Source organism: Globicephala melas, chromosome 11 (assembly GCF_963455315.2).
Source record: "Globicephala melas chromosome 11, mGloMel1.2, whole genome shotgun sequence".
NCBI lineage: Eukaryota > Metazoa > Chordata > Mammalia > Artiodactyla > Delphinidae > Globicephala > Globicephala melas.
Genome location: NC_083324.2, coordinates 13248598 through 13276553, shown reverse-complemented (window position 1 = coordinate 13276553; position 27956 = coordinate 13248598). Strand labels below are relative to the sequence as shown.

The 27956-nt window shown below is 36.9% G+C and overlaps 1 protein-coding gene across 8 annotated transcripts in view; it reads left to right on the top strand.

Annotated features, from left to right (window-relative positions):
* CNTN4 (contactin 4) overlaps window positions 1-27956 on the top strand; it is a 973761-nt gene that overhangs the window by 641908 nt on the left and 303897 nt on the right. For all 8 annotated transcript variants that reach the window (XM_060307736.1, XM_060307734.1, XM_060307732.1 and 5 more), the window contains 2 exons: window positions 5051-5177; window positions 12028-12203. In XM_060307736.1, coding sequence (XP_060163719.1) covers window positions 5051-5177; window positions 12028-12203 — 303 coding nt within the window. The remainder of the gene's footprint in view (window positions 1-5050; window positions 5178-12027; window positions 12204-27956) is intronic.

Here is a 27956-nt window from a genome sequence, read left to right as displayed (position 1 = left end):
AGTGAAATCAATGATGTCCCAAAGCTGCAGATAGAATGTGACATCTAGCTATAACTTATTTTATCTGCAGCTTTGGGACATCAGTGATTTCACTCACATCTGATGGTCCAATGTTGTTTTATTACTGTTTTTCTTGGAGTATTATTTTATTCTTAGGTGAAAATCATTTTTCTTTCTATTACAGATACAGTACAGTTTTAGTCTGTGATCTGGGAAAATACTTTTAGGAATAAATAATCTCTTCTAATCTAAAATTCTGTGATTCTCTGCATCTCTTTCAATAATCTAAAATTTTGAAGAGTAGCCCTGGCACTACAGTTTATTTCTGGGCTGCTTGCAGGAGGATAAAGGAAGAAGTTGGCTGACAAACATTGGTTTTATCTCTCCCCAGAATAGATTCTAAAAAGAGAAGAATCAAATGGGAAAAGGAGTTTGAGAATTGCTGGTTGAGAGCAATGTTTTTCAGTAACTTTTAATATTTAAATTAAAAGTTATTTAACTTTTTATTAACTTTTACATTTAAATTAAATTTATTTAAATTAATATTTGAGCAAAAGGGGAGAAAGGTTTAGAGTAGCCTGATCTTTAACCTAAATAAGTTTCTGGTCATGAAATCTCTACTCTTTTCTGAAGATCCAAACATTCCCCACTCTTCATTGAAGCATGAAAGCAGGGTTTCTTTAACATAGATTCTCTCTTCTCTTTTAAACTATCCCTGAATAAAAATTGGAGAGCTTCTGTGGGATAGAGTTTAGGGATCATGGGTGGTGGGGCTAGAGGTAACCTAGCGACCGATTGGCAGTTAGCTGTCAAGGAGGGGAGAACCCAGAAAATCAGGATGTACCAGTATCGGCATTTGCACTAAATCCCCCAAGCTGGGGCTGAGATCAGTGGTCTGGAATCTATGAGATTCTATCTGGGTTTCTGACCACCTGGCTGCTTCCCCCATCCTTCTTCTTAACCGTGATTTTTGAGACTTCCCGGAAGTATGAAAGATCCTTACCTTCTCCTTTCCTGAGAGATCCCTAAAAACAATGTGAGCCCATTCCCCTAACTTCTCCAAGGCAGGGGAGCACCACCGTGACTTTTCACCCTATTGTTAATCCCAAAGTAAAAACATCAAGCTGAACAGCCTGTCATTTAAATAAGATGAGATTCGTTACATATAAATAAAGGATGGGTATAGCAGGAATGTTGTGTGTATCAAGTGAGGGTAAGATTTTACTACAGGGAAGTGGACTAGTGGGTCTCCCTGAGGATGCCTCTTCTTTGTCAACGGGGTTCAGCCCTGGGGGTTCTCACAATTAGCTTCTTGCGTTAAACTATGAGTGTTCTAAGGGTTATTTTATACAGCTTTAGTCCCAGAGTTTGACAAGTCCACCCATTTTCTTTGTGTGGGTCAGTTTTATAGTTTTCTGTTCCTGGCTTCTTACCTCTCAACTATTAGTCCAAACATGTGCTAAAATTCCTTCTCGAAATGTTTTCAAACAAGAATTTGTTGGTTAAACTTTGCTTAAGAGAGAAAGTCTAAGGGTGGGTCTAAAGCCAGTGTTGGCTGGTGTTCTGCTGTCAGGAAATGGAGAGCTAGCATCAGAAGGGTCTGTGTTAGTACTTCTCAAATTTCAGTGTACAAAAGAATCCCTCAGAGAACCAGGTTAAAAGGCAGATTCATGGACCCCAGATTTTTCTGGTGTAGTCAGTCTGGACTGGGGTTTAAAAAAATAAGCATGCCGTAATTACAATGCCCATGGTCCACAAACCAACACTGAGGTGTATTGGCTTATTAATCCTTTCCTCTGTTGCTTTCTGAGATGCTCCTTTACCTCACAGGCTGAAAAGTCACGGCCACTCCACTAGTTACATAGGACAACTTACTGTGATAAAGGGAAGGGTGAAGTTAATCTTCTCAGCTTTGAAAATAGCACATGCAAAGTGTTTTGTGTATACCTTCAAGCCACTGGAAAGTCACTCTGTGGCTCCTACACACGGATAGAACAGACTTAGTGGTGTCATGCTCCGTGTTGCATTTGAGAATGTCACTCTCAGGGCTGTTTAACCCAGGCACCTCAAGGTTTGGGGGAAATAAAGCAACTCTTTAACTCATTTTTCTTAAAATATTGGTAACCCTGGTCTTAAAGGTATTAAAGTTAGGATATCTGTTTTCTACACCTGGATAGCAACTTTCTAAAATCTCTCCCTCCATCTTTGTGAAACCAAATAGTTCATGCTTGAAAGGCGGTGGATTTCCTTAGATGAGAACTGAAATGCTAGTCCCTTTATGCTAATGTTAATTTCTAGGCAGTGAGCTTGGTTAACCAAGAGAAAATAAAAACTTCAGATGAAATGTATCAATTATAGCAAATGCAAAGCATCATTATTATGAATTCTTGTTACAAAATACACAGAAAAAATATCCTTTTTGTTATTTAAATACGGCATGGATACATTGAGAAATAGTACAGATGTTAATCCAAAGTCTCTCAGCTGCATCCTGGATAATCATTATTATGTTTTATTCTTATTTGGAATTACTAGTAACAGACTGTGTATTTCTGTATGAAATTCAAATCAGAGAACACCAATGAACTGAGATGGTTGATATTATATATATATATATATATATATACACACACACACATAATTTTGGAATTGAGACAACAATAGAAATATATTTCTCTCTTAAAGAAAAATCTACCAAACCTGCTGCTGTGTTAGTGATCTTGATGAGTAATGTTTGTCACTTAACTAAATATGCTAAAAATTCACCTAATTCTTCAAGATTGAATTGAGCTAACTGATGACCAGTATCTAAATTTGTTTTGAAAATAACTGTCATTGAAAATCTGAAACGTAAATATGCAGATTTTGAAATATCTTGCTTTAAATGACCAGTGTTTAAAAAAATACTTTTGTGTACTTTTACTCCATGTGTTCTTTGGTAAATCCTGTTTTCTTTGTTTAACTCCTTCATTAGCCTGAGATTGTATACATGGACTGAGGAGAGAGGGTGGTGGTGGTAATATAATTCATGACATCTTTGAATGCAAATATCGTGTATGTGCAAGTGCGTTTATGGGAAAGTTTTCATGGCTTCTTTTTCACCCTTAACCAATATAGAACCACTGAGTGAGTCCAACGCTGTTATTTTATAGATGAGAAAATTGGGGCATAGAGAGACTAGGTGATTCTCCATAGGTCATGGAGTTAGTAGCTGACACAAGGCGTTGAATCTCAGTTCCTAGTCTTTCTGAACCCATATCCTGCTTATTCTCTCAACAAGGTCATTGGCTGTCCCCATTCCTCTAAAATTCTGTTTGATTTTCTTGTGTCCTTAATTTTTCTTCTATCCCAACCTGAACATGCAGAGTTTTTAAAGCCTGGATCAGCTCCGTGGTGCTTTGTGACCGCCTGGAGGGGTGGGATAGGGAGGGTGGGAGGGAGGGAGACCCAAGAGGGAAGAGATATGGGAACATATGTATATGTATAACTGATTCACTTCGTTATAAAGCAGAAACTGACACACCATTGTAAAGCAATTATACTCCAATAAAGATAAAAAAAAAACTTAAATTACTTTACCATGTTTCACCTAGATCCCCAAATCGGCTTTCTTCTTTTTCCTCAGTCCTGATTCACCTGAATGAGTTCAGTCTCGTCCTATCACCTATCAACAGAAAGCTGGTTTTGAAGGTTTTCCAGGATAGCAGTTAAAATTCACAGCCATCAGAATAATCCATATAAGGGGAAAATGGATTGTCAGCTACAGGGTGCTACTCAGTATCACTTTACATCATAGACCCTGGCCCTCTGTCTCAGAATTTGTTAGGCAGTGCCTAAATCAGCTGACTGAATACATTAAAAAGTGAAAAAATACCTCAGTTAGAACAAATCCTTATTGACCGTCTTTGATGTATAAGCTACTGTAATTAGTACTACAAGACATGCAAAAACGGGTAAGATAGAGTCATGCTCTCAAGCTTACAGTCCAAAGAAGGGGAAAGAAAGGCACAAATGCATTTCATAGAAAAAGACGTGTCCACAGAGAAATATGGATATAATTTATGAATCATGTGGTTAAAGGAAGACCTGAGGGTCTAGAAAAGCCTTCTAGGAAAAAAGGGACTAGATTGTAAAGAATGAAAACCACCTTCGTGGTATGGGTGGTGAGGGGCCTTTTGACCAATATTTATTATGTGTTTACTATAGAAGCATATGTACTCTACACTGCTCCTTCAAATCTAGTTTGTGGATTATTCCATTCTTTGAGCTTTGTTGCTGCACCATGACAAAGTAAGTTTTATGCATTTAGTTTCTGTTACTGAGAGAAGGAATTTAGAAACTCATACCTCTTTGAACTTGGTATAGACCAGTCTGGTTATTACTGAACTCATGTGCTTAGTCAATCCCAGCTGTGTGATACTTACACAAGTATCCGTCTATGGGTCCATAACAGGTTGAAAAAAAACAAACTGTTAATTTACCACACATAATTTGAGAATCATTAACTCTAGGTTATTCTTTATTTACCTGCATATCCAATTTAAGAAAGTTTTGTACATATTTTAGCAGTACACTGCTGCTTCTCCTTATTAATGTATTTACAAAATCATCATTGCTTGCTTCCAACTATAGTATCCCATTACAGAGCAGAGACATTCTAACTTTGTGACATTAGACAGTCTTCCAGGATGACAGCAGCACAAAAGGCACGTAGGAGGCACAAAATGTGAACAAAGTAAAAGGCCGGGCTAAAGACAGGTGGAACAATAAGAAGTGGAGGAGAGAAAAGGGAATGCCAAGCCGTTCGGTGTCTGGAAGTTGTTGGTAAAAATAAGTCATCGATATGAAATAGGAGAGTCCATATCTCCACTTCATAATTCCAAAGATTATTCTTCAATGGGAAATTTCATCCAGAGGCTGGAACGAATCTGTTGTGTATTACTCTTTTTTTTGTTAGTTTACCTCTTTTATTTTCATTTTGTTGTTATTTCCTGTCATTGTCCCTATTTGGAAGATGTTCATTTTTGGACATTTTCTCTTCTTATTTCAGATGACTACACACTGCATGGCCCAATTTTCATTCAAGAACCAAGTCATGTAATGTTCCCTTTGGACTCTGAGGAGAAAAAAGTGAAGCTCACTTGTGAAGTTAAAGGGAATCCAAAACCTCATATCAGGTTTGTTAACTTAAAAGCATGTGTTCTCACGCATATACTTTCTGTTATTAAACAACAAATGCTTACGGAGTGCTGATTACAGAAAGAGCTTTTAGATAGGCATCGTTGGATATCCTGAGATGCTCAAGAGATGCTCGTGCTCATGAAAAGTTTAGTACCCAGCTTCTGTTTCTGGGAGTACCAGGAATTAAATATCCTGATTGACTATCTCACTGAAAGCCTTAACATTACTTAACAACATATTTTTTTAAAACACCTTTTTAAAAATGCATCAATAAACTGGCAGGAAAGAAAGAAATACTTAGTAAGTGGGTTTTGAACCCAGAGAAGAACACTGAAAGCAGTTTTCACCTTGAAGAACTATGTGAACTGCAGCTTTGGATTTTGCAGTTTCACAGGGCACTGGGGTCACAAGACAAAGCCTAGACTCAACCAGAATGAGAGTCTAACATGCGAACACCTTCCAGAATAGACCCGGGACCCAAGGGCTACATTCTTAGAGTGAATGTAATAAGAAGTAACCTTGCCTCCCAAAGGACTTAAAAGCAAAAGTAATTGCCTGTTTCAAACCTTGGTGTTAAGTGGTTTTAATAACAGATGAGACGCAGCTGAAAGGAGAATTAGTAAAGTGCAAGATATATCTGAAGAAATCGTCTAAAAGCAGCAGAAATGGATAAAGAGGTGTTCCTCTTTATCCAAATATGAGAGAGACAGAGAAAAAAGAGATTAAGAGAAAACGTTTACACATATCTAATCAGAGTTCCATAAGGAAAGGAAAAAAAAAAATGAGACAGAGGCAATATTTAAAGAAAGGCTAAGAATTTCCCAAAGCTAATTAAACATTCAAAGCCACAGACTAAGTAAGCCCAGTGAATTTCAAGCAGTGCAAATAAAAGTAAAGCCCTGTCTAGAATTATCATGGAGAAACAGCAAAACACCAACCCTAAGACATGATCATAAAAGTAGGCCAAAGTTGTAATACAGCTAACCTTCAAAGAGATGACAATTAAACCAACAGCTGACTTCTTGATAGCAACAAAAAAATCAAGACAGAAGACAGAATCTTCAATATGCTGAGAGAAATTAGCTGTCAAATTTTTTTATGGCAGAAGTACTTTTTAAAAAGGAGAAGAAAGTAAATGTGTTTTCAGACAGACAGAAACTGAAGTTTGACTCCAGCAGATCCTTACTAAAGAAAATGCTGAAAGATATACTTTAAGCAGAATAAAAATGATCCCAGGTATACTGTCTTAGATATAAGAAAGAATGATAAGTAACACAAATGGTAAAGGTTAATATTTCCATGTAAAAATCAATTGCACTAAACAATAAAAATAATAAAAACAATACTGTATTGTGAAGATTAAAAAAGAAAAGTTAAAAGTCATGACAATATTAGAAATAAATTGAGAAGATATATACTGCACAGTGGATTATCCATGTGTTTAAAAAAAATGGAATGAAGTTAGATCCCTACCTCACAGGGTACACAAAGATCAAATCCAAGTGAATAGAAGACCAACATGGGAAATTTACAAAACTTTTAAAAGGAAATAGGCATACATATTTATGACTTTGGAGGGAAGAAAAAACTTTTCAATAATGACAAATAAGCACAAATCATAGAAGAAAATATTTAACTTCACTAAAATTAAGAATTTCTGTTTAGCAGAATATACTGGGATGGGTAAAATTATAAGCTTCCAACTGGGAGAAGATATGTTTAATACATATTATTTGCAAAGGATTAATATGTAAACTATTTAAAGAATTTCCACAAATCAAAAAGTAAAAAACAAGTAACCTAATAAAAACATTTCCAAAAGACTTGATCAGATACTTCTTAGAAAAGAATATCAAATATCCATTAATCACATAAAGAGATTATCAGTGTATATTAAAATATACAAATTAAAACTAAAATGACACACTCTTTCAAACCCACCAAATTGACAGAAATTTAGAAGAGCAAATTTAACGTAATATAAATAACATACATAAATATAACCTGGCATATTCATACACGGTAACCCCATGCAACAGTAAAAATGAATGAATTATAGCTACAAAAACATGATGGGTCACAGGAACGTAACTTTGAGTAGACAAAGCAAGTCATAGAAGAATGCAAAGTTTATAATCCCGTATTTACTAAGTTCAAAGGCAGTAAGATGGAGTAGTTGTTTAAGGATACTAACATACATGATAAAATCATAAAATCAAAGGAATGAAAAAGCCAAAATTCAAGATTATAATCAACCATTGAGATAAGAGTGATTGGAAACAAAATGGAAATAGGAGACTTCAAGAGTAATAATATTCCTTTTCTTAAACACAGATCTTTATTGTCTTGGGATCCTTTATATAATTTACATACATATTATAAATATTATTTTACCTCTATTCAGATTTAATTGATGAAAACCTTAAGCTAATAACCAATATGTAGTGGTATATAAAGACCAAAAGCGTATATGGCACATGTGTCATAGTTTAGGGGAGGAAGAAATTGGAGTCACCCGGGGAGCACAGAAGTGGAATTTGAACTGAGGTAGGTATTGATAGTTTTCAAATTGGCAGAGGGCAAGGGACATCCCATACAGGATGGTAGTATTAACGTAGTGGAAATTGTTTTAGAGTTTAGTTTGTGTGCCCATTCATTCATCAAACATAGCATTATTCATCAGACCCCCCCAGTGTTTTTCAAACTGTGAATTCCAGGGTCCAAGGAGTTGACTCAGGAATTACCTGGGATGAGTTATTATAGAGTTTCTAACCAAGATTCCATCGTGGTAGGTCTACTTTGAACTAGGGTATATATTAGGATTCTGAAAAATACATCCTCTAGGAAAGATGTTTAAACCACTACATTAAAGCAGCTGCAATGTTCCATCCTAGGTTTGAGGTATTCAAAGATTAATAAACTACATATTCAAATAGTGTGCTTTGGGGGTCAGTGCCTGGAGGTGGAAGTACAGGACTATGCTGGAAGTGTGAATAAAGGATGTCCAAGTTCTAGGGCATTCTGGAGGAAAGAAAGTCTGCTTCAGGATAGAGAGGGAAGGCATCAGAGAAAGTTTCACAGGAAAGGAGATATTTAAGTGAATTTGGAGGGCTAATGACCTTTTGTCATAGGGACAAAAAAAAGAAGTACATTCCAGAAAGAAAAACAAAAAAAAAACTCTCTAATGGACCATATAATTAGGGTGAACATGTAATTTATCATCCAAACCAGCACACTTCTGAGAGGAAAAGGCCACTGTTAATAATTATTCCAGGAGGACAGGTGTAAACCCAGCAATGTCCTGGATAAATCAGAATACGTAGCTATTCTCCCTATAATATGTTGAATTCAAGGCTAAATCAAACATTTTTAAATGCTTTACGTAGTAAAATAAATAAATGAATAAATGCAAGAGGCAAAGGTTCCTACACACATAAATGATGAGTTAAATGGCCCCAGTTTTTAATACATCGCCAAGTATAAGTTCAGATGTTAGCCACAAATGAGAAGAAATTTTGCAGCAGAATTTGGCAGGTTGCTGCTTTGTGTTTCCCCAAACTCTGACCTTTAATTAACATTGCTTTTGTAACATTGTGTTTCTAGATATGGGGGCTTGCTTTGCTATTTAAAAGAAGCAGAGGAACAGAAACCTATTATGTTTTTAAAGATTGCCAGGAAAAGCTGAGAAGAAAACTTTTAATCAAATGCACTAGCAGTTGGTTGCAGTGTACTTCACTTTCCTGTATATACTTTTGGTAGTTTCTCTGTGACGAAATAGCTGATTGGTACCTGGGAGCTAAAAGCTCCCTTTTGTAGGAGGAAAGAACAAGAGAAAGAATGGGGAGATCAGGTATTTTCAAACATCTTTCTGGCTGAACTTTTTCAGTCTTCAGGCTGACTTTGAGGGGAGGAACCCCTAGGAGAAATTCAAGGTGAGTTCTTCATGGGGATCTTCGCCATTAGGTTTTCCCTCAGATGCCCCGACTGACCTCTCTTCTTTGTGTTTATTCCCTGAATGGAGCCTTCTCTTTTCATTGTTTCCTGCCCCTCAATTTTGAAAGGATTGACCCAGACCCAGAAAAACTTAAGAAGTTTTGACTTGTGCCCACTTTCCTTGTATTAAAGTTCCGGAAGGACATGTGACAGTACTTATGGCTGTCAGCCTCCATTTCCCGATGGAAAGAATGGTCAAGTACTTGGTGGAAATACTTTTGCTGTGAAGTTTGTATTCAGCTTGGTTTGCAGACAACTAATTTCAGGTCAGAAAGGTCCTGCCCCTTCTTCGGTGCCAAGCTGAAACAGGGAACAAAGAGAGAGGGTTTTGCTACAACACATGCTATAGACAGCTTCCCAGCAAGGTCTGAAAAATGGTACCTTACAGAGCTTCACAGTGTCAGTATTTGGTTGTGCACAACCTCACTCTCTGGAGAGAATGGGATTGTGATTCCCTGAATAATTCAGAAATCAGCTTACAAGACTCACCCATGTCCTGGCCCTTGGGAAAATCTCTTTGTGTCAAATGAGCATCGCCTCTATATTACCAGTTCTTAAAAGACTCCTCAAACATTGAAAATGAATTGTGAATATTTTCAAGAGTGTTTCAGTATAGAATAAGGAATTCAACGCAGTCCACATTCAGTTGGAATGAACAGTGACTGCATCGCAATAAAACTTGGTGTAGTGCTGTGTAATGGAGACTCAACTGCATTTCACAACAAGCGCCTTATTTTCTAAATATTCCGTTTTCCTTTGCTATTTGTATGTAAAAGCAGGTAATAAAGTAGAGTAATGGACTTTCTGCAGAGCATTCTGGTTGAGATGACGAGTGTAGACAAACCCACAGAGGTGTTCTCATTATCCCTACGAAGACTTTTCTAAAAAGGCTCACGTGATCCCATTCCTAAATTCCGCTCTCTGCTTGCAGCTCACATTAGATTCCAATTTCCTCTTTGAGTTCTTACACTTGTCATATTAAATTGCTCGACTCTCATTTGAAGTGAGAGTTATGACAGAGATGTGACCAGCTGACTCAAAAAATTGTCTAGGGCAGGCAGTCAGCCCTGGAGATTCATGAGCATATAGACCTGTTAGGACGTAACCCAGTCGTTCTCTTTTTATTGCGTATTACTTTCTTGTCTGTGTCAGAACACAGAGAGAATTACCGTCAAGCTTAAGAACAATGTCAGTTTCTAATACCCATCTTCTTATCAAAAGACACTTAAAGAGCTATGTCCCATTTCCTGATCTGGCCCACCTTTCCCACGCCTCATGTTTCCGTATTTTCACCTTTCAAAGACATAGACGTGAACAAATGTGCACTGCTGTGCTGTGGTGGGCTAGGATGCTTCTTAAATTGTGTATGCTCAAAGCTAAAATATCCAGCCAAGAAGTAAAATATTCAGTGAAATACCACAAACCTTTATTGAGCACACTGAGTGTCAAGTTCTAGGTTACTAAAGGGAGACTACGAAAGTGATATAGGCAAATTATCTATGGTGAAGGCAGAATTCCCACCTAAACAAGTAAGGAGAATTCTGTAGGAGCTTGGGGGAAGCTTTGATTTATCTTGACTAGGAATACTGAGGAAGACTTCATGAGAAGAGGTGTAGTTTAAAATTGACTTTGAAGTATGAGAGACGGACGTCTTGGTGGAAAGAAAGCACTCATTCTTTAAACATGTTTCTGATGATACCCAGTATCCAAAATCTTGAAACTAACTGGCCTTCATTTTTTTCATTTCAATGCTTTTACATTATGCATACCAGCCCTAGTGCCCCCGAATGTTATAAGAGGATACACAATGAGTATGTATATACACGCACACGTTTAAAGAGTGTTTTTTTTTTTTTTTTACCGTTTGAAGGAAATAAGATCACTGTTTCTCATTCTTTACTCCCGTTATTGCTTCCAATCAATTTCCTTTATGGTCTAGTGTTGCCTTATTTTTGGCCTCCCAGTGTGAACGCTACTAGGAGACAGTTGATAATTCAGATACTCCGACTATGCTGTATCCATTACCTGATATTTTATGTAGGATTGTGGGGAAGGAAGAGAAAAAAAGATAATCATTGTTTTGTATTAGTTCAAAAGTTTGTACGTATTAAAACAACTTACTGAAATGCAGTTTGGTTAAAATAAGGTCTCTCTGGAATGTTATTGGCTGTTTAAAAAAAAAAAAAAGGAGATCTTGTTACTAAAGCTTTTCTGTTTAAATGTGTGAGTCCCACTAAAACTAATTTATTGGGCCAGGCCCTATACTCAGATACACAGATGATCCAAGTAAACAAACAGAAAAGCAAGAAAACACTCTTTGTGTCTGTTACCTAATGGCCTGATCTACAGTTTATTGGGCTGGTTGATTGATGTTTGAGTGCTGGTAGCTAAGGAGATCTTCAAAGTGATCCCTGTTGAAGGCTAGTTTGGTTCCTAAGATAACTCTAGATCAATGGAATTCCTCTGCTTTGTAGTCAGCCATTTCAGTCATATTAAGGACCAAATCAAAGCAACTCTGCAATTTCATCAAATACTCAGCAATCTACCGGAAAATGGTGTATTCTTTCCAAAACAAAAGGGAAGTGTCTGTAGCATTGTAAGTAGTCACAAAAACAAGTGTTAAAATTTTAATATCTTGTTTACTTTAAAAGGACGTGCTCTTTTAAAGCATGTGTATGCATCTATGTTGGCACCATTGCTGGGTAGAGCTTTTCTAATTTTTTTTTTTTACCATGGTTAAAAAACAGTCACAGATGATATTTCATGCGATTCATAGTTTTTATGTATTTTAGACAACTCAGAATTATTGATTAATATTACAAGGCTTTATCTACTGGCATTTTTATACTATAGGTGGAAGTTAAATGGAACAGATGTTGACATTGGTATGGATTTCCGCTACAGTGTTGTTGAAGGCAGCTTGTTGATCAATAACCCCAATAAAACCCAAGACGCTGGAACGTACCAGTGCAGAGCAACAAACTCATTTGGAACAATTGTTAGCAGAGAAGCAAAGCTTCAGTTTGCTTGTAAGTAGCAATTATATCCTGCTGCAAATGTGACTTTGAGTTTTTGTGCCTTGTACCAATCAGCCTTTAAAACAGTTTATCTTAAAACACCAAACAGATTTTACGTTTTCATGTTGATCTTCTTTACCCTTCTTTCATATTTGCAAAATATCTTTCATTGTAGGGTAAACTGTAAATCTGAATGGGAAGATGTATTCTTCTGCTTTTATAAGGGTTGAGATAGTTTGACTATAAGATAATTTGGTTATATGATGCTCTATACACATAAATTCACATACACTCAAATTTATACACGTATAAGTTTACATGTACAACAAATTACACGCACGTACACACACACACACACACACACACACACACACACATTTTAAAGTGACTATGTATAAGCAAGCAGTTGAATTACCAGTAAGTTAATAGTCCATGTGACAAGCGATTTGGCCATAAAGCTCACAGTTGGAAAAGAAAAAAGCTTGGTAGTCTCTTAATCCTATAATTCTCTAATACTTTTTTCTTATTTGAAGGAAAAGGAAAAATTTAAAAGCAACTGCAAAAAACAAAAAGTAAAGGCAATCAAAGCTTTACCTTTTATATTTGTGGTTTAGAACATTTAAAAAGCAAATTGCAATCTTTTAGGATTATCAGCTAATGAAAGTTCATGAGCATGTGAAAGATAGTGGAATTTAGAGATCGCAAGTTGAAAATAAAATCCACAGGCAAGAGCAGTGAGTACACATTGAGTATAGACACCTTGAAGGATTGATGTTCAGCGGTATTTTTAAGGGTTTATGTATTTGCCTATGATTATGTATTTCCTTGTGTAAAATCCCAACTCATACAGCAGTGCATGAATGTCGAAGCTTTCCTAATTACAAAGTCTGTTGGCAGTAACGCTGTAGGATATTCTCACTAACAAAATCCTCTCCAGAAACTCAATATCAGATATACCTAATATTCAGTACTTAATTTCTTATTGCTGTTTGGTGGCATTTTGATGAGTTGAGAAATGAATTTTCTAAGTATGAGGTATATATGGGATACCAGGCTTATTTTCTTCGTGAATGTCTTCTGCAGTAGTCTTCCAAATAATCTGAGGTGAGCAGAAAAATAGGAGGATATGTCTGATTGAGTGCTACAGAACCAAAGTGTTTATTTCTTTTGGTTTAACACAAATGTGGTATCTATATTTTTAACAAATAGATTTTGTTGGATTCATTTTAGAAAATAATCATAGACTCTCAGAGTAGGGAAATCTCTGTATTCAGTTACTCTTGTACTTCATTGATTTTTGGATTTCACAGTGTAGGAAATTTTTTTAAAAACGGTAACAATAACAGGAACAGAAAAGAGATGAACATAGCATTAACAACCTTTTGCTTTTCTAATTTATGACATTTAAAAAACAAATTACTAACTTTTAAGGCTCTCCTTTTGTAGAAGTCCAGGCATTTCTACTACTAAAAATATTGGAAAGATAGAATCTCATATGCAGGGATAGTCATTTAAATAGAATAGTTTAGCCAAAGTAAAAGCTCTGCCACTCGTTTTGTGGTTGAGGTGCCTGAGTTTGGAATCCATCCTGCTTATCAAGCACTTCTTATGCCTAACATCCTGCCACCCTCAGAATCGTCAGCTGATAAGCATTCAGCTTGAAAAATTCTGAAGATAGAGAGCTCACCTTTTCATCACAAAGCATCCTGACCTGTGATTGCTGTACTTGTTCAAAAACACAAAACCAAGCACAATATCTCTTCCTTAAAATTGGGCTAAGTATCTAAATCTCTCTCACCTTCACTCCCAGTGCTTACTCTATGATTCTGGTTAGGTTCAGACACGTGAAAATATGTTCATGTTCCTTGTCCCATAATTCTTTTCTTCTCCAGGTACTCAATCCACAACCATCTTCTTCACAACACAATTTTATTCAATTATCTATTAAACTGTGACCCTGTAGAAATGTCTGTACCCAACTCTATGCGTGTGCCTTGACTTTGCAGAGGACAGTGGGAACAGTAGTATCCCACGATGTGAGCTTCTCTTTTGATGAATGGGGCTGACATTGATATTTACTTTTTTTTAAAACCCCAGTCTCATATTTCAACTTTTTCATATAAAATTAGAGGATTGATTTTTCATGAATGGCTATTAATCCAGAGCTACCCAATTGTGTTGTTTTAATACCTAAATCCAGAATTTTGTATTTACTCCTATTAAATTCACCTTCTGTGTTGTGACCCTTTGTTCCATCACAGTTGAAATTGTTTTAAATCTTTTTTTTAAAATCTGACATACTGATCCTTTTACTTCAGTGTCAGCAGAAAATGTGATAAGCGTGTGTCCATTCAAATAATTGATACAAAATGTTGACCAGGACAGGGCAGCCTGCCAGTAGAGAATGTCCAATAAAATGAGATTAAATTGATAAATCAATATCCTTCACCTGCTCGTGTTCAATTAGCTACACATTTACCCATACATACTATACTTGAACCTCAGTATCTCCTACTTATTCTTAGAGTAATGAGAATCTTTGCCAGATGCCTTGCTGAAATCAAGATGGACAATTTCTACAACATCCGCTTGTAGCTGGTCTCTGTGAATCTTGTCCAGATCTTCCTTAACCATTTATCATAAAACAGCCAGAGTAATCTTTTAAACATGTAAATGAGACCATTCTACTTTCCCGCTTTATGCCTTCTACGGCACTTAGACTAAATCTCAAATTCATTACCATGGTCTTGTTTTCATTTCTCAAAAATGACAACCTGTCTTTTGCACCAGTCCTTGATACTTTCACTCCCTCTGCCTTATTTGCTTTTTTCCTGATCTTTCACACGCTCACTTCCTATGATCCTTAGTTCTCAATTTAGGTGTGACCTCCTAAGAGAAAGTTTCCATATCACCATGTCTAACCTAAGAAGCAGTTCCTTCCATTTCTTCTCCTGTCTTCTGCCTACCTTTTTGTTGCCCTCTACTTTTCTACATAACAACATCGTTTTCAATCATTAGGACTCACTATGATCTGGAATGATTTTGTGTATTTCTTTTTCCTCATTATTTGACTTCTATGATAGAATCTAAGTTGTAAGAGAGGTGAGGCTATCTTATCCATCCTTATATCTCCAGAGTCTAGAATAATTTATATGTAGGAATAAACAAATTGCTTTATTAATTGCCTATTCAGTGACACAACAAAGACAATATATGTATAAAGTTATTTTGGGGGAGGATGTATTTTTTTTTGTAAACCTGCACCCTTTCTATTCTAGTCATTTTCCGGAGTCTAGCATTTTGATAGTTAACATATAGTTTCTAGACCTTTCTTTTCTGTCCTTTTTAAATTAAAAAAAAAAATTAAAAGACATTGCCTCTATTCAAAAATCATTTTTAATTGGTTAGAATAAAATGTTTTTCTTCATTGATATAAGGTGGAGCATGACAATGACATCTTTTAAATGTTACCGAGTAATTGCTTTCTCCCAAGCATTTTCATAATCATTGAGGGAAAAAGATGTTGCCTTTTGACCATACTTACTGAACTATAATACGCAAGTAAGACTATTTCTTCATTTTTAATCATATGATCTTATGGCTGAAACGGACCTTAAAGGTTTCCTGGCCTGTATCTTAAAATAAAAAAAAATTAAATTGAAGATTGAAGTTACTGAATTACTTGTCATTTACATAATTAATAAGTGAGAACCAAGGAATGGCAGCTTCAGCTCCTATCCAGCACACCTTGATTTGTGCCTGTGTTGGACTCACTTTGATTTATAAGAAAAAAAATCCCTTCATCTAACATGTTACACCTTCAAATCTCATTTATATACCTTCTGTAACTTTATCCACACGATAATTTGATAAGGTAGACATCATTTATGATTTATTTAAAAAATATTTTCATACTGCTTTTGTAGACAGAATTTGATAATCTCTTGTATTTAGCATTTAAAAAATGAATTAATTCACATAAGCAAAGAATCTAATTAATGGAGATGATGCCTCTAAGAACCCCTGCTTTTCTTAGGACAGAAAACTTTCCTTGATTAAACAGGCAGAGCATAATTGAAGTCACTCTTGATAAGGTGTGGACATTTTCATGAGCTTAGAGTATTGTAATGTAATTTGGAGCACATTTTGTTTTCAGTCCCCTTGCAATATTAAGCCAGGGTCAATCACTTCTCTTTCTGTCATTTAGCCTGTTTCTAATAGTAGACTACCAATGCCCCTTCTACCATCTAGTCCTACTGTTTCACCTTGGGCTATCAAACTTGATTGATTAATTTACCAGGGTCTACCCAGCGCCTGGCATTTAGTAAACTTGCAATAATGTTGAATAAATGAATAAGTTATAAGGATTGGATGTTAAAGTCATCAGGCCATGTGTGGGGTATGAGTTGAACCACTGCATTTAAGGACTTTCTGGCAGTCCTTTGGGAGTGCTTCAGAGGTAGATGCAAGTATTTCCACCTTGAGTTTGTGTAGAAGACAATCGCCATCCTACTTCCAGATAAGGGTATGTGTTGGGGCATCATATGTTAAAACATGCCATCAAAGTTTACTTGTATCCTGAAAACCTGGCGCGAGAGTATATATAGCTTCAATGAAGTGTTTAGGAATAGCTTTCCTTTAACCTCCCCTTCTCACAAGGGGTAAAGCAAGTTGAATGTTCTTTAACTCTTACGTAGGTACCTGAATCAGAAGATAAGGCCAGGAGTAGAAGGAATTTCAGTTCATTACTTTCACTGCTTCATGGTGGGGATTTTTTCAGAGGCTGTGTCTATACAGAATGAAGCGCTACAGCTCTGTCACCCTACCTACCTACTTCCCAGCCAAGCATCCCAATCCAAATCTGCTTGAGAATCACCTTACACGATTAGGCAACAAGGCAGTTTTGTTCACTGACATATAGATGTGGATTTTTTTAAGTAAGTTGTAATCTACACTTACACGCTTATAAAATACCCAAGTCACTGTTTAAAAAATTTGTGAACGTGGGCTTGAGAAACTGAGATACTATATTGCCTAAGTTTAGGTAGAATGGAATGTTGTCCATTGCTCCATTCCACTTTATGTGTCTTATAATGTTGCTAGAACTGAGACATCTCATCAGAGCCCTGGGGATAACCATACTTCCGCCTTAGGGTGTTATGAAGATTAAATTATAAAGCATATGCAAAAGCCCAGAATAATTCCTAGCATGAGAAAATGATGAAAAAGCTGCTTCTGTATTTTCCTTCTTTCTTTTCTTCTCTTCCCCTCTTTTCCCCTCCTTTTTCTGTCTTTTTAAAATAAGAATAATAACTAACCTTTATTAAACACTTAGGTATAGGGGGTAAGGGCACAAGCCCTGGAGTTAGGTTCCCTGGGTTGAAATTCAATTTATCCTGTAACCCTGTGACCTGGGACAAGGTTCTTCTCTCTGCCTCAGTTTCTTTATCCATAAAATAGGGTTAATAACTCTACCTCCTTTATTGTGAAGATCACATAAATTAATATTGCCTAAAATTCCTAGATCATTGTCTGGCACACATTAGGGGTTAATAACTGTTAGCGATTGTTATAATTTTTATTATGATTTGATTACTCTAGGTCGGAGATGAGGCTAAGCATTTTGGAAGCGTTATCCCATTTAGTTCTCAACATAACCCAAGGAAGTACAGTCATTATTTTTCTTTCGTAGGTAAAGAATCTGCAGATTAGTGAAATGAGATAATTTTCACCAAGGGTGCAGTGGAAGGGAGAGGACCCAGCATAGGAATCTGGCTACCTGACTTTTGAGCAGATGCTCATTACATGGCATTTGACATGCATAGTTCCCTCATGACAGCTAAAACTACACTTTCCTCGTGGAATTCATGTTCAAACTATAGATTTGGGTGATTAATAAAATGTTTCTTTTGTAGACACAAACTTGGATTTTTCAATGTGTTTACAACCTTTCATATAGTACTTCCATCATTAGTTTGTTTTTAATTTTTTAGTTATAGGCTTCCTGATGCTGTCATAATGTTGATTTGCTGTTAATATCTAAAACCATAATGTTGTGTACCACAATTATGCATACATTTGTGGCTCAAATTTTAATATAATTGGTTTCAGGTTCCATAATGAGAATAATTAATAACAATATTTCTGCTCTAAAAGTTAATATGCAAATTTCCAGTTTATTGCTAGTAGGTTGTAAAACATTCTGAATATTGATATTTTATGATAAATAACTGTGAGTTGGCAAACTTTATATCCCCAAGCAGTAAATGACATGTTATTATAAGTTTTTTTACTCCTGTATTATTCCTCCCCCACCTGTGAAAAAAGATGTACTTTAAATGTAGATTGTTAAGAAGGGCTTCCAAGAGACTAATCCAATAACTCTCAGATTTTAGCCTGTCAAACTGATTGCTTCATAAACACTGTTTGGGGCCTTCTTCCTGGAAGAAGTTCAGCTGTTTTATAACAGTTCAGATCTTCAAAACAGAAGACTTAATACTACTCATCTCCTGCTGGGGATGACTATAATTCATACATAAGTACCTCCAAATTGCTTACAGTAAAATTAAATCACTTAACAAAATCAAGTTGCCTGCCTGCTGTAGGGAAACTGGCATGGTCTTGGCTGTGGGCGAGGTGGTGTTCTTTTGAAGGAAGCGATGGATATGCTGATCTCTGTTGGTACCTCGCATGAGGTGGGAAAAGAAACTAGATTGGTACACTCTATTCAAACCCTGCATGTGTACCTCCTGAGCTTGTATTATGAGGAAGGGAATAGAAGAGGAAAAGGAAGAAAAAAGAAGGATGAAGATGATAAATGAAAGGGAACTTTAGGTGCAAAAACCACCCCATATTGGCCTTCTATGACCTCTCTCTCTATATATATATATATAGAGAGAGAGAGAGAGAGAAAGAAAGAGAGAGAGAGAACTCAATAAACCAATCCATTCTGAGATTAATTTTGGTTTATCAGTTATGTGCAGTCAACAGTTTTTATGGTGAAAATATCACATTGATGAACAGTAGCTGATCAGATAACATCGTTGAAAAAGATCTTTCTTATGGGTACTAAAGTAAGCCTTGTCTGAGTTCTCCTTAACTTAGGTACCCTCTGACAATTGTGATGATGGTAATAAAGATGAATATATTAAATTTAGAATGTTTTACTGTACTCCAACTGGGGCTTTTGTCAATCTGTTTTTGTTTTTGTTGTTGTTGTTGTTGTTGTTTTTGCGGTACGCGGGCCTCTCACTGTTGTGGCCTCTCCCGTTGTGGAGCACAGGCTCCGGATGCGCAGGCTCAGCGGCCATGGCTCACGGGCCCAGCTGCTCCGCGGCATGTGGGATCTTCCCGGACCGGGGCACGAACCCGTGTCCCCCGCATCGGCAGGTGGACTGTCAACCACTACGCCACCAGGGAAGCCCAGCAACCTGGTTTTTGAGTCTTGATCATTGCAGTTATTCACAGTAAATTTCAAATGTTCATTGCTTTTAATGTTTAGTTAGTTTATCTTTCATAGCCAAAGAATAAAATGTGCAATCAGAACAATAACTGGGAGTTTGATAGATGGCCAAACTCAGGACTGACTTGACTGATTTTTAATCAGGAAGGCCAGCTGCTTAAATAGGCAGACTTTTGTTTCTGAGCAATAAAATGTTGGTGGACGACTGTTTGGATAAATAGTTTGTGAATATTTAGATGAATTAAAACTTGATCAACTAAGAAGTATTTGAATTGCAAAGCTGCTAACATTTATCGATGAAGGGCTTTGATCCTCCATGAAAGAATTAAAATTTTCTCATTTGAATAGTTAGAAGAATTCAAACCCAAACTTGCTGAGTTTCTGAAATAATGTTTTTAGTAAGTATTGTCTGCTACTTACCATAGTACTGAAAAGAATGGTGACAATTGGTGTCTGTTGAAAATTTCATAATGCAGAACTAGTTAGTACATAGGTGTGCTGTTGGTTCTTAGTGGTGTGGGCAGTTGTGAGATGTGGTACAAAGAGTTGAAATTCACAAATACACAGCATTATTCTCACTTGTATTTTTTTTTTCTGTCTCTTCCACAAAACCTGTAATGTACAGATGCTAGTTAATTGTAGCTATCCGTTTATTAGGTATATTTCCTTCAGTCATCCTGCAGTCCAGTTTGCGGTCTGACAAAGAGTAGTTCATGACTAAGTCAATGAAGTATAGAGAATTTTTTAAAATTCAGGAGCATTCTTAAGAATACAGTACACATTAAAATTGGCAACCAGGACCAGATAGGTGTTTATACAGGCTTGATGAGTCAGGGCTTTAAAAGAAATCACCAAGTTAAAAACAATTAACACTTCGTATCTTTTTTTTTAAAGTAATGTTACTAAAATGTCATCCCTTTTTGTTTTATTGTTGGAATAATTCAGTCACTAAATATTAAAATAATTTTGTTTGATTGTTTTGCAAGTTTAGTTTTTAGACAATGAGGATCAAATCTGACCATCACTGCGCTGTAAGTTTGAAGTTTTGGTCTACCATCAGTTAGGTGTCACCAGTTAGTTGAAAGAGGCAGCAGTTTTTGAATGGGAGAAGGTGTCGACCTAGAGAACACTCTCATCGTATCGCATTCTTTTTCAAGAGTTTTTATGTGAGAGATTATGGTTCAAATTCAGAATCTAATTGACCACCTGTAGTGGTTAGAATAATAATTTAGTACAAGATACATGCACCTAGAACCTGTCGTTGGGAAGACTTTGTTGGCAAAAATGGAAAACGCTTTGGAAAATTGCATTATACCAAGAGGCAACGAATGATGAGTGAAAACGCAGTTGTGGAACAAATTGGAAAAACGGGTCTTTAGAGATGTAATTAAATTAAAGATCTTGAGATCATCCAGAGTTAAGCATTTGGACCCTAAATCCCATGGCAAGGTCCTTGCCGAGGCCTTGGTGGTATCGTGGTTAGCATAGCTGCCTTCCATGGCAAGGACTTTTCAAGAGACAAAAGAGGAGACACACAGAGGAGAAGGCGCTGTGACCATGGAGGCAGAGGTTGGAGAGAAGAAGCCAAGGGGCACCAACGATTGCCAATGGCCATCGTAAGCTGGAAGAGCCCAGGGAGGATTAGAGCCTTGGCGGTGAACACAGCCCTGCCGACACCTTGATTTCAGACTAATAGCTTTCAAAATGTGAGAGAATAGGTTTCTTTTGTTTAAAGCCACCAAATTTGTGGTAACTTGTTTATGGCCATGGTAGGAAACTAGTAGATCTTTTCTTTCCTGACCACCTTCATCAAGGAAAAAATAAAACCACCTAGGAGTGAGACCGAGGTCAGGTACTTTTGTAACTGAACTGTATTAGGAAGCAAAGTATTGAGAGGGACGGCCTTGATTAAATGTGGAATACTCTGGGCAAGTTCTGTGTCACGCTTTGTATTTTCCTCTGGGGAGCATAAAAGGGGTTTTAATCTTTGTGTAGTATGATTTGATGAAATACTGGAAAAAGATAGTACTCTGCAGAAGTTCAGAGTAAGCTTTTCTTTTGGCCAGCACATTTCTACCCATCTCTTGGAATAGCCCGGTATAAAATAGGTGGAATTGACCCTTTCTCCATAGTGTAATGATTTGAAGTGATTCTGAGTTGTTTTTTGGCCCCTAGACCCTCTCTTTGGACTTTTTTTTTTCTAGGTCATTTTCCCTGAATTTGACCTTTTTGTCTGGCACTCTACAGTCCTAGAAACTAGCTATTATCCCATTTAGAGTATCTGACCAACCTGTGTCTGTAACAGTTCTACTGTGGTCTCTCATGCATTGTTACGATTCGTGTTATGACATTTCTGGCTGCAGAAAGAAGCCCCTGTGCTATCAAGGGCCCGATTCTGCTGCCTTCCCAATCAGCACCTTTCACTAAGTAGCCTCTAATCAGAACAAGCCAGTTGGCTCCTAGTGGACATGTATTTTATGCACCACGCTGGCTGGTTTTTACTTCACAGCTGTAATATGTGGTCCCTGGAGAGAACAAATGCTTTAGGGTTCAGAGGTTAAATCTCAAACTCAGGAGCATCATGATAAGGTGTGTGTGCATGTGTGTGTGCGTTCATGTGTGTGTGAGTGTGTGTGAGTGTGTCTGTTTTTCCAAGAGCTAAATTATTCTGTTAGATATTTTACCAGAGATGCAATTCTGTACTAGCCGCTAAACCCTTGACGGATGGTGTTGCCAGTCAGTAATCTATTCCTGATACGTGTATTTAGGGTACACACTAATGATATTTACAGTGTTGATCTGCTGCGAAATATTTGCATTGTTGTATATCTTTAGCGTTTCAAATTTTTTTTTTCATAGCATTTACTTCTCTCCCACCCCAAATTCAATGCAGTCTTGTGCTGTGAGCAGTCTGTTAGCTTGACCTCATAAAGTTTAGTTTAATTATGCCTTATAGACTATCTTTTAAGCAGCACAGATTTATTTAATAGGGGTTAGGGGATGTGAGGGAGTCAACAAATGGATTTTCTTAATTTTAAGTTCAGCGATTGCTTTCTCCTATTGTATTCAAATGTTACCACCCAGAGGACAGGTACTTATGAATAGGTGCTGAATAAATCCTTGTGGAATAAATTAAGCTGAATGAATATATGAATCAGCCCATGTAAAAATATAAGAGAAGCAGAAGTGCCTTGGCCTTTACTACCCTATGAGGTACTGTTTCCTCTAAAATAGTCTATTTCCCTGACCTGAGTACTTGTTTTTTAGTGTTTCTCTTTTAAAAACAAAATTCGTTAAAGCATTGCCTCTGACTTCCAGTACCATCTTTTTTCAGTAACAATTTTATTAAGATATGTCACATACTATATAATTCAACAGTTTAAGATGTACAATTTAGTTAGTTTTTAACCTGTTCACAAAGTTGTATAACCATCACCACTGTCTAGTTTCAGAGCAGTTTCACCATCTTAAAAAGAATCCCTGTACTCGTTAACAGTCATTCTTCATTCCGCCCAGCACTGGACAACCAGTAACCTAATTTCTGTCTCTATGAATTTGCCCATTCTGGCCATTTTGTATAAGTGGTATCACGCAGTACGTGGCCTTTTGTGCCTTATTTCACTTAGCATGATGTTAGCAGGGTTCATCTATGTTGTCATGTGTAACAGTACTTCATTTCTTTATATGGCCAAATAATAGGCCATTGTATGGAAAAAGACCATTTTGTTTGTCCATTCATCAGTTGTTGGACATTTGGGTTGTTTCCACTCTTTGGTTGTTCTGAGTAATGCTGCTGCAAACGTTGATTTACGGATTTTTCAATGTGGACACATGTTTTTCTTTCTTTCAGTTATCTTCCTAGGAGTGGAATTGCTAGGTCGAATGGTAACTTTATGTTAACATTTTGAGCGGCCTCCAAACTATTTTCTAAATTGGCTGTGTCCGTTTATAATCTACTAACTGTGTATGAGGGTCCCAATCTCTGCATATCCTTACCAACACTTGTTATTGCCTGTCTTTTTTATTTTAGCTGTCATAGTGGGTGTGAAGTGATATCTTACTCTGGTTTTAATTTGCATTTCTCTAAGGGCGAATGGTATTGAACAACTTTTTATGTGTTTACTGACTATTGGTAATATTGTCTTTGGAGATATATATATTCAAATCTTATGCCTGTTTCTTAATTGGGTTATTTGGCTTTCCATTATTGTGCTGTAACATTACTTTATATATACTGGATACAAGTTCCTTAGCAGATACATGATTTGCAAATACTTTCTCCAGTTCTATATGTTGTCTTTTCAGTTCCTTAACGATGTCATTTCGACTACAAAGGTTTTCATTTTGATGAAGTCAATTTATCTAATTTTTCTTTTGTTACATGTGCTTTTTTTGTTGTTTTAACGTCTTTATTGGAGTATAATTGCTTTACAGTGGTGTGTTAGTTTCTGCTGTATAACAGAGTGAATCAGCTATGCATATACGTACATCCCCATATCTCCTCCCTCTTGCGTCTCCCTCCCTCCCACCCTCCCTATCCCACCCCTCTAAGTGGACACAAAGCACCAAGCTGATCTCCCTGTGCTATGCGGCTGCTTCCCACTAGCTATCGATTTTACATTTGGTAGTGTATATATGTCCATGCCACTCTCTCACTTTGTCCCAGTTCACCCTTCCCCCTCCCCGTGTCCTCAAGTCCATTCTCTACGGCTGCGTCTTTATTCCTGTCCTGCCCCTAGGTTCTTCAGAACCTTTTTTTTTTTTTTTTTTAGATTCCATATATATGTGTTAGCATAGGTTATTCACAGTCACACCGGTCAGAATGGCCATCATCAAAATATCTACAGGCAATAAATGCTGGAGAGGATGTGGAGAAAAGGGAACCCTCTTGCACTGTTGGTGGGAATGTAAATTGGTACAGCCACTATGGAGAACAGTATGGAGGGTCCTCAAAAAACTAAAAATGGAACTACCATACGACTCAGCAATCCCACTACTGGGCTTATACCCTGAGAAAACCATAATTCAAAAAGAGTCATGTACCACAATGTTCATTGCAGCTCTGTTTACAATAGCCAGGACATGGAAGCAACCCAAGTGTCCATCAACAGATGAATTGATAAAGAAGATGTGGCACATATATACAATGTTACATGTGCTGTTGATGTCATATCTAAGAAACCATTGCTTAATCCAGAGTCACAAAAATTTACTCCTATGTTTTCTAATAAAATGTTTTGTAGTTTTAGCTCTTGAATTTAGGCCTGTGATCCATTTTGAGTTAATTTTTGGATATGTTGAAGTTGGAATCCAACTTCATTCTTTTTAATTTTTTTCAAATGTATTCTTTTGCATGCGGATATCTGTTTGTCCCAGAACCGTTAATGAAAAAATGATTCTTTTTCCATTGAATGGTCATGCACTCTTGTCAAAAATCAATTGACTCTAAGTATAAGAGTTAATTTCTACTCCATTGATCTATATGTCTGTTCTTATCCAGTACCACACTGTGTTGTTTACTGTAGCTTTGTAGCAAGTTTTGCAATCAAAAGTATCCATTAATAGCATCATAAGGTCAAAGAAATATAATGCATATATCATATTAACTGTAGACTCCATCTTACTTTCCTGTAAGCAAAGCATATTGCCTTTGGATGTGTTATATAAAATTTTAAATTGATAAATTCTGAGCTATGTAATCTTAAATAACATCACATTTGGAGCCTTGACAACCTAATTTACTGTTTCCTCAAATTTGAGGAAGAACTCATTTTTTTTCTTACTCCTCAGAGTCTTAGTTCTGTTTTCGTCAACCTCTCAAGGAAGAATGCTTGCAATTTCTTACGAGCAATCACCATCTTACAGGACAGGCAAACTCTAAATCCACAGAGAAATAATTTTCTCTAAGGCATCGAAGTCCTAGGATAACTACTGAATAAGCAACCAGACCATTTAACATTGGCCAGCGCATCTCCACTTCTAACTCTTCCAAAAACTGTGTGGAGGTAATTGATGTATATTTGCACAGCTTAAACGGTCCTTAGTGGGTTTTCTCAGAACAGAGAATACTGCTGACCCAGCGTTTATTTTGAAATGTCAGTTTTCTTATCTCCAATAGAGTAATTTATAATAAGTGATTTCTCCTAAATTTGCTTAGACCTTACAACCCCCACTTTGCCTTTGGAGCTGACATTCTCTGTATCTACCACCGAAAGGCTGTGTGACCTTGAGAAAGTTTCCACACTCCTCTCAACACCAGTGTCCTCAGAAGAAGCATAATGATAGTATTTTAAAATTGTGAGAATGAAATATGCCAGGGAAATATAATTTGTATGTTTATCAACATGCCTTTACCTGTTCATGTACAGAATGTACATAGATACATGAATACTGTGCTTTCTTATCTCCTTTGTCTACAAGTACTCCGGTACTTCATCTGCAAATGCTCCGATACTAGGGTGGTTTTGTCTGGCCCTCTCACTGGTCGGTGTACACCCTCCAAATCCAACTGTATTCACGTTTTTACATTTTACTGAGCATTAAACATGGAAGATGTTCCAAGGTTTCAAAAACAGTTAGCAATTGGTCTCTCTAAGATACTAAGCTTCATTATACTCTAAACAACCATTGGTCCTGCATATAATTCAACCTCAGTAGTCACAACCTGAGATTTCTGCTAAGTGATTATGTATACTATTAGGAAATTATTAATCCTGCTGCATATTTGAAAAATTAAGTACCTTTGGGAAGTACTACCACATCATCCAAGTACATGTGTTGCAAAAAATTGAGTTATCAATATTCAGTGTGGAGACTTCCTTTGTGTGTTTGTTTTTCTTTCTTTCCATAAATACTTAACGAATACCAACTAGGTAGTAAGTGCTGTGTTAGATGATCAGGAGCACATCAATGCACTAGACAAATATGAAACTTACATCCAGCAGGGAAGACAGATACTGGAGAAGTAACCTCAAGTGTGGTGAGTATTAGGAAGGTTGAAGTCTTGATTTCTAAGGAACAAAGGACAGAATAAGCAGCAGCGGAGACGGAATGGAGCGATGGCCTGAAAGTGGTGTTTGTTTATAAGGTAGTTGGTTAGATTGTTGTTGAAGGAGAGGCAAAATGGAGGGGTGCGGAGAAAAGAGGAAGGCATTTCAGCAGAGGAGAAAACACAGGCTGTATATGGTGTTCATTAGTTCAGAATTTTTTCGGAGTATCCATTCTTTGCTGAGAAAGGAAAGAAAACAGGACCCAGTCCCTCTTCTTAGAGTTCACATTCTAACAGGGGGCAGGGGGTGTTCATCAAGTAATTACACAAGAATTATGTAATCATCCACTGAGGTAAATGGGAAAAAAAATGGTATTGATACTTTGACATAGACATAGAACATAGACAGATGGTAATTTCCCCTGAGGAAGGGACTCTAATTGAGATCTGAAGGATATGTAAGGACTCAAGAGGAAGCATTTTCCAGACAGAAAATACAGGATGTGCAAAGGCACTGTGGTAGAATAGAATGTGGCACATTTAGGGGAATCAAAGAAGACCCACCTGTATGGCTGGAGTACACAGAGCAGAAAGAGGTGAATACAGCAGAGTAGAAGATGGTGATAAGGAGTGAGTAGAGTGAAGATTATTTATTTATTCTGCATTTTACCTCAAGACCTTGAAGTGTATCTGTTTACTGGCTAAAGATTAGCAAAATTCTCATATATGTGCTTCTGTAAAACATGCTCAGTGCCTTGAAATCTACATCATGTTCAGTACAGTGGGAGCTTTCTGTAAGTCCGATCATCAGTTCACACATCCCCAACCAACCACCTATAATAACAACAGGAGCTAACAATTCTTACTTGATTTGCATGTTCCAGGCAGCCAGATATGAATTGTATTTTAATCCTGTCTCAACTCTAGACACTGGTACTCTCGATATTCCCATTTTACAAAGGAGAGAGCAGAGGTATGAAAAAGTTAAATGACTAGCCAAAGTCCACTCAACTAGGAAGTTGAAAGGCCAGGAGCAGATTCCAGGTCATTTGACTTCAATACTTGCCTGATTCATCACTACACCATACTGTCGCTCTTCTATTTCTACTGCAGTGAAAATGCATCTCCATCAGAGGAAACAATTTGCCAAGAAACTCCAAACTGAGTTTGGAGTGTGATACTAATAAAAGAGCCAGACTCTTTTTTTTCTGGATGTCATATTGTTAACCAACCTCCACTTGCATCCGTGGGTGAAAAGGTGAAGTTGTGCTTTGTTCTTTGGCCAGTAAGAGACCGCACTGAGTGCAGTTCAGGA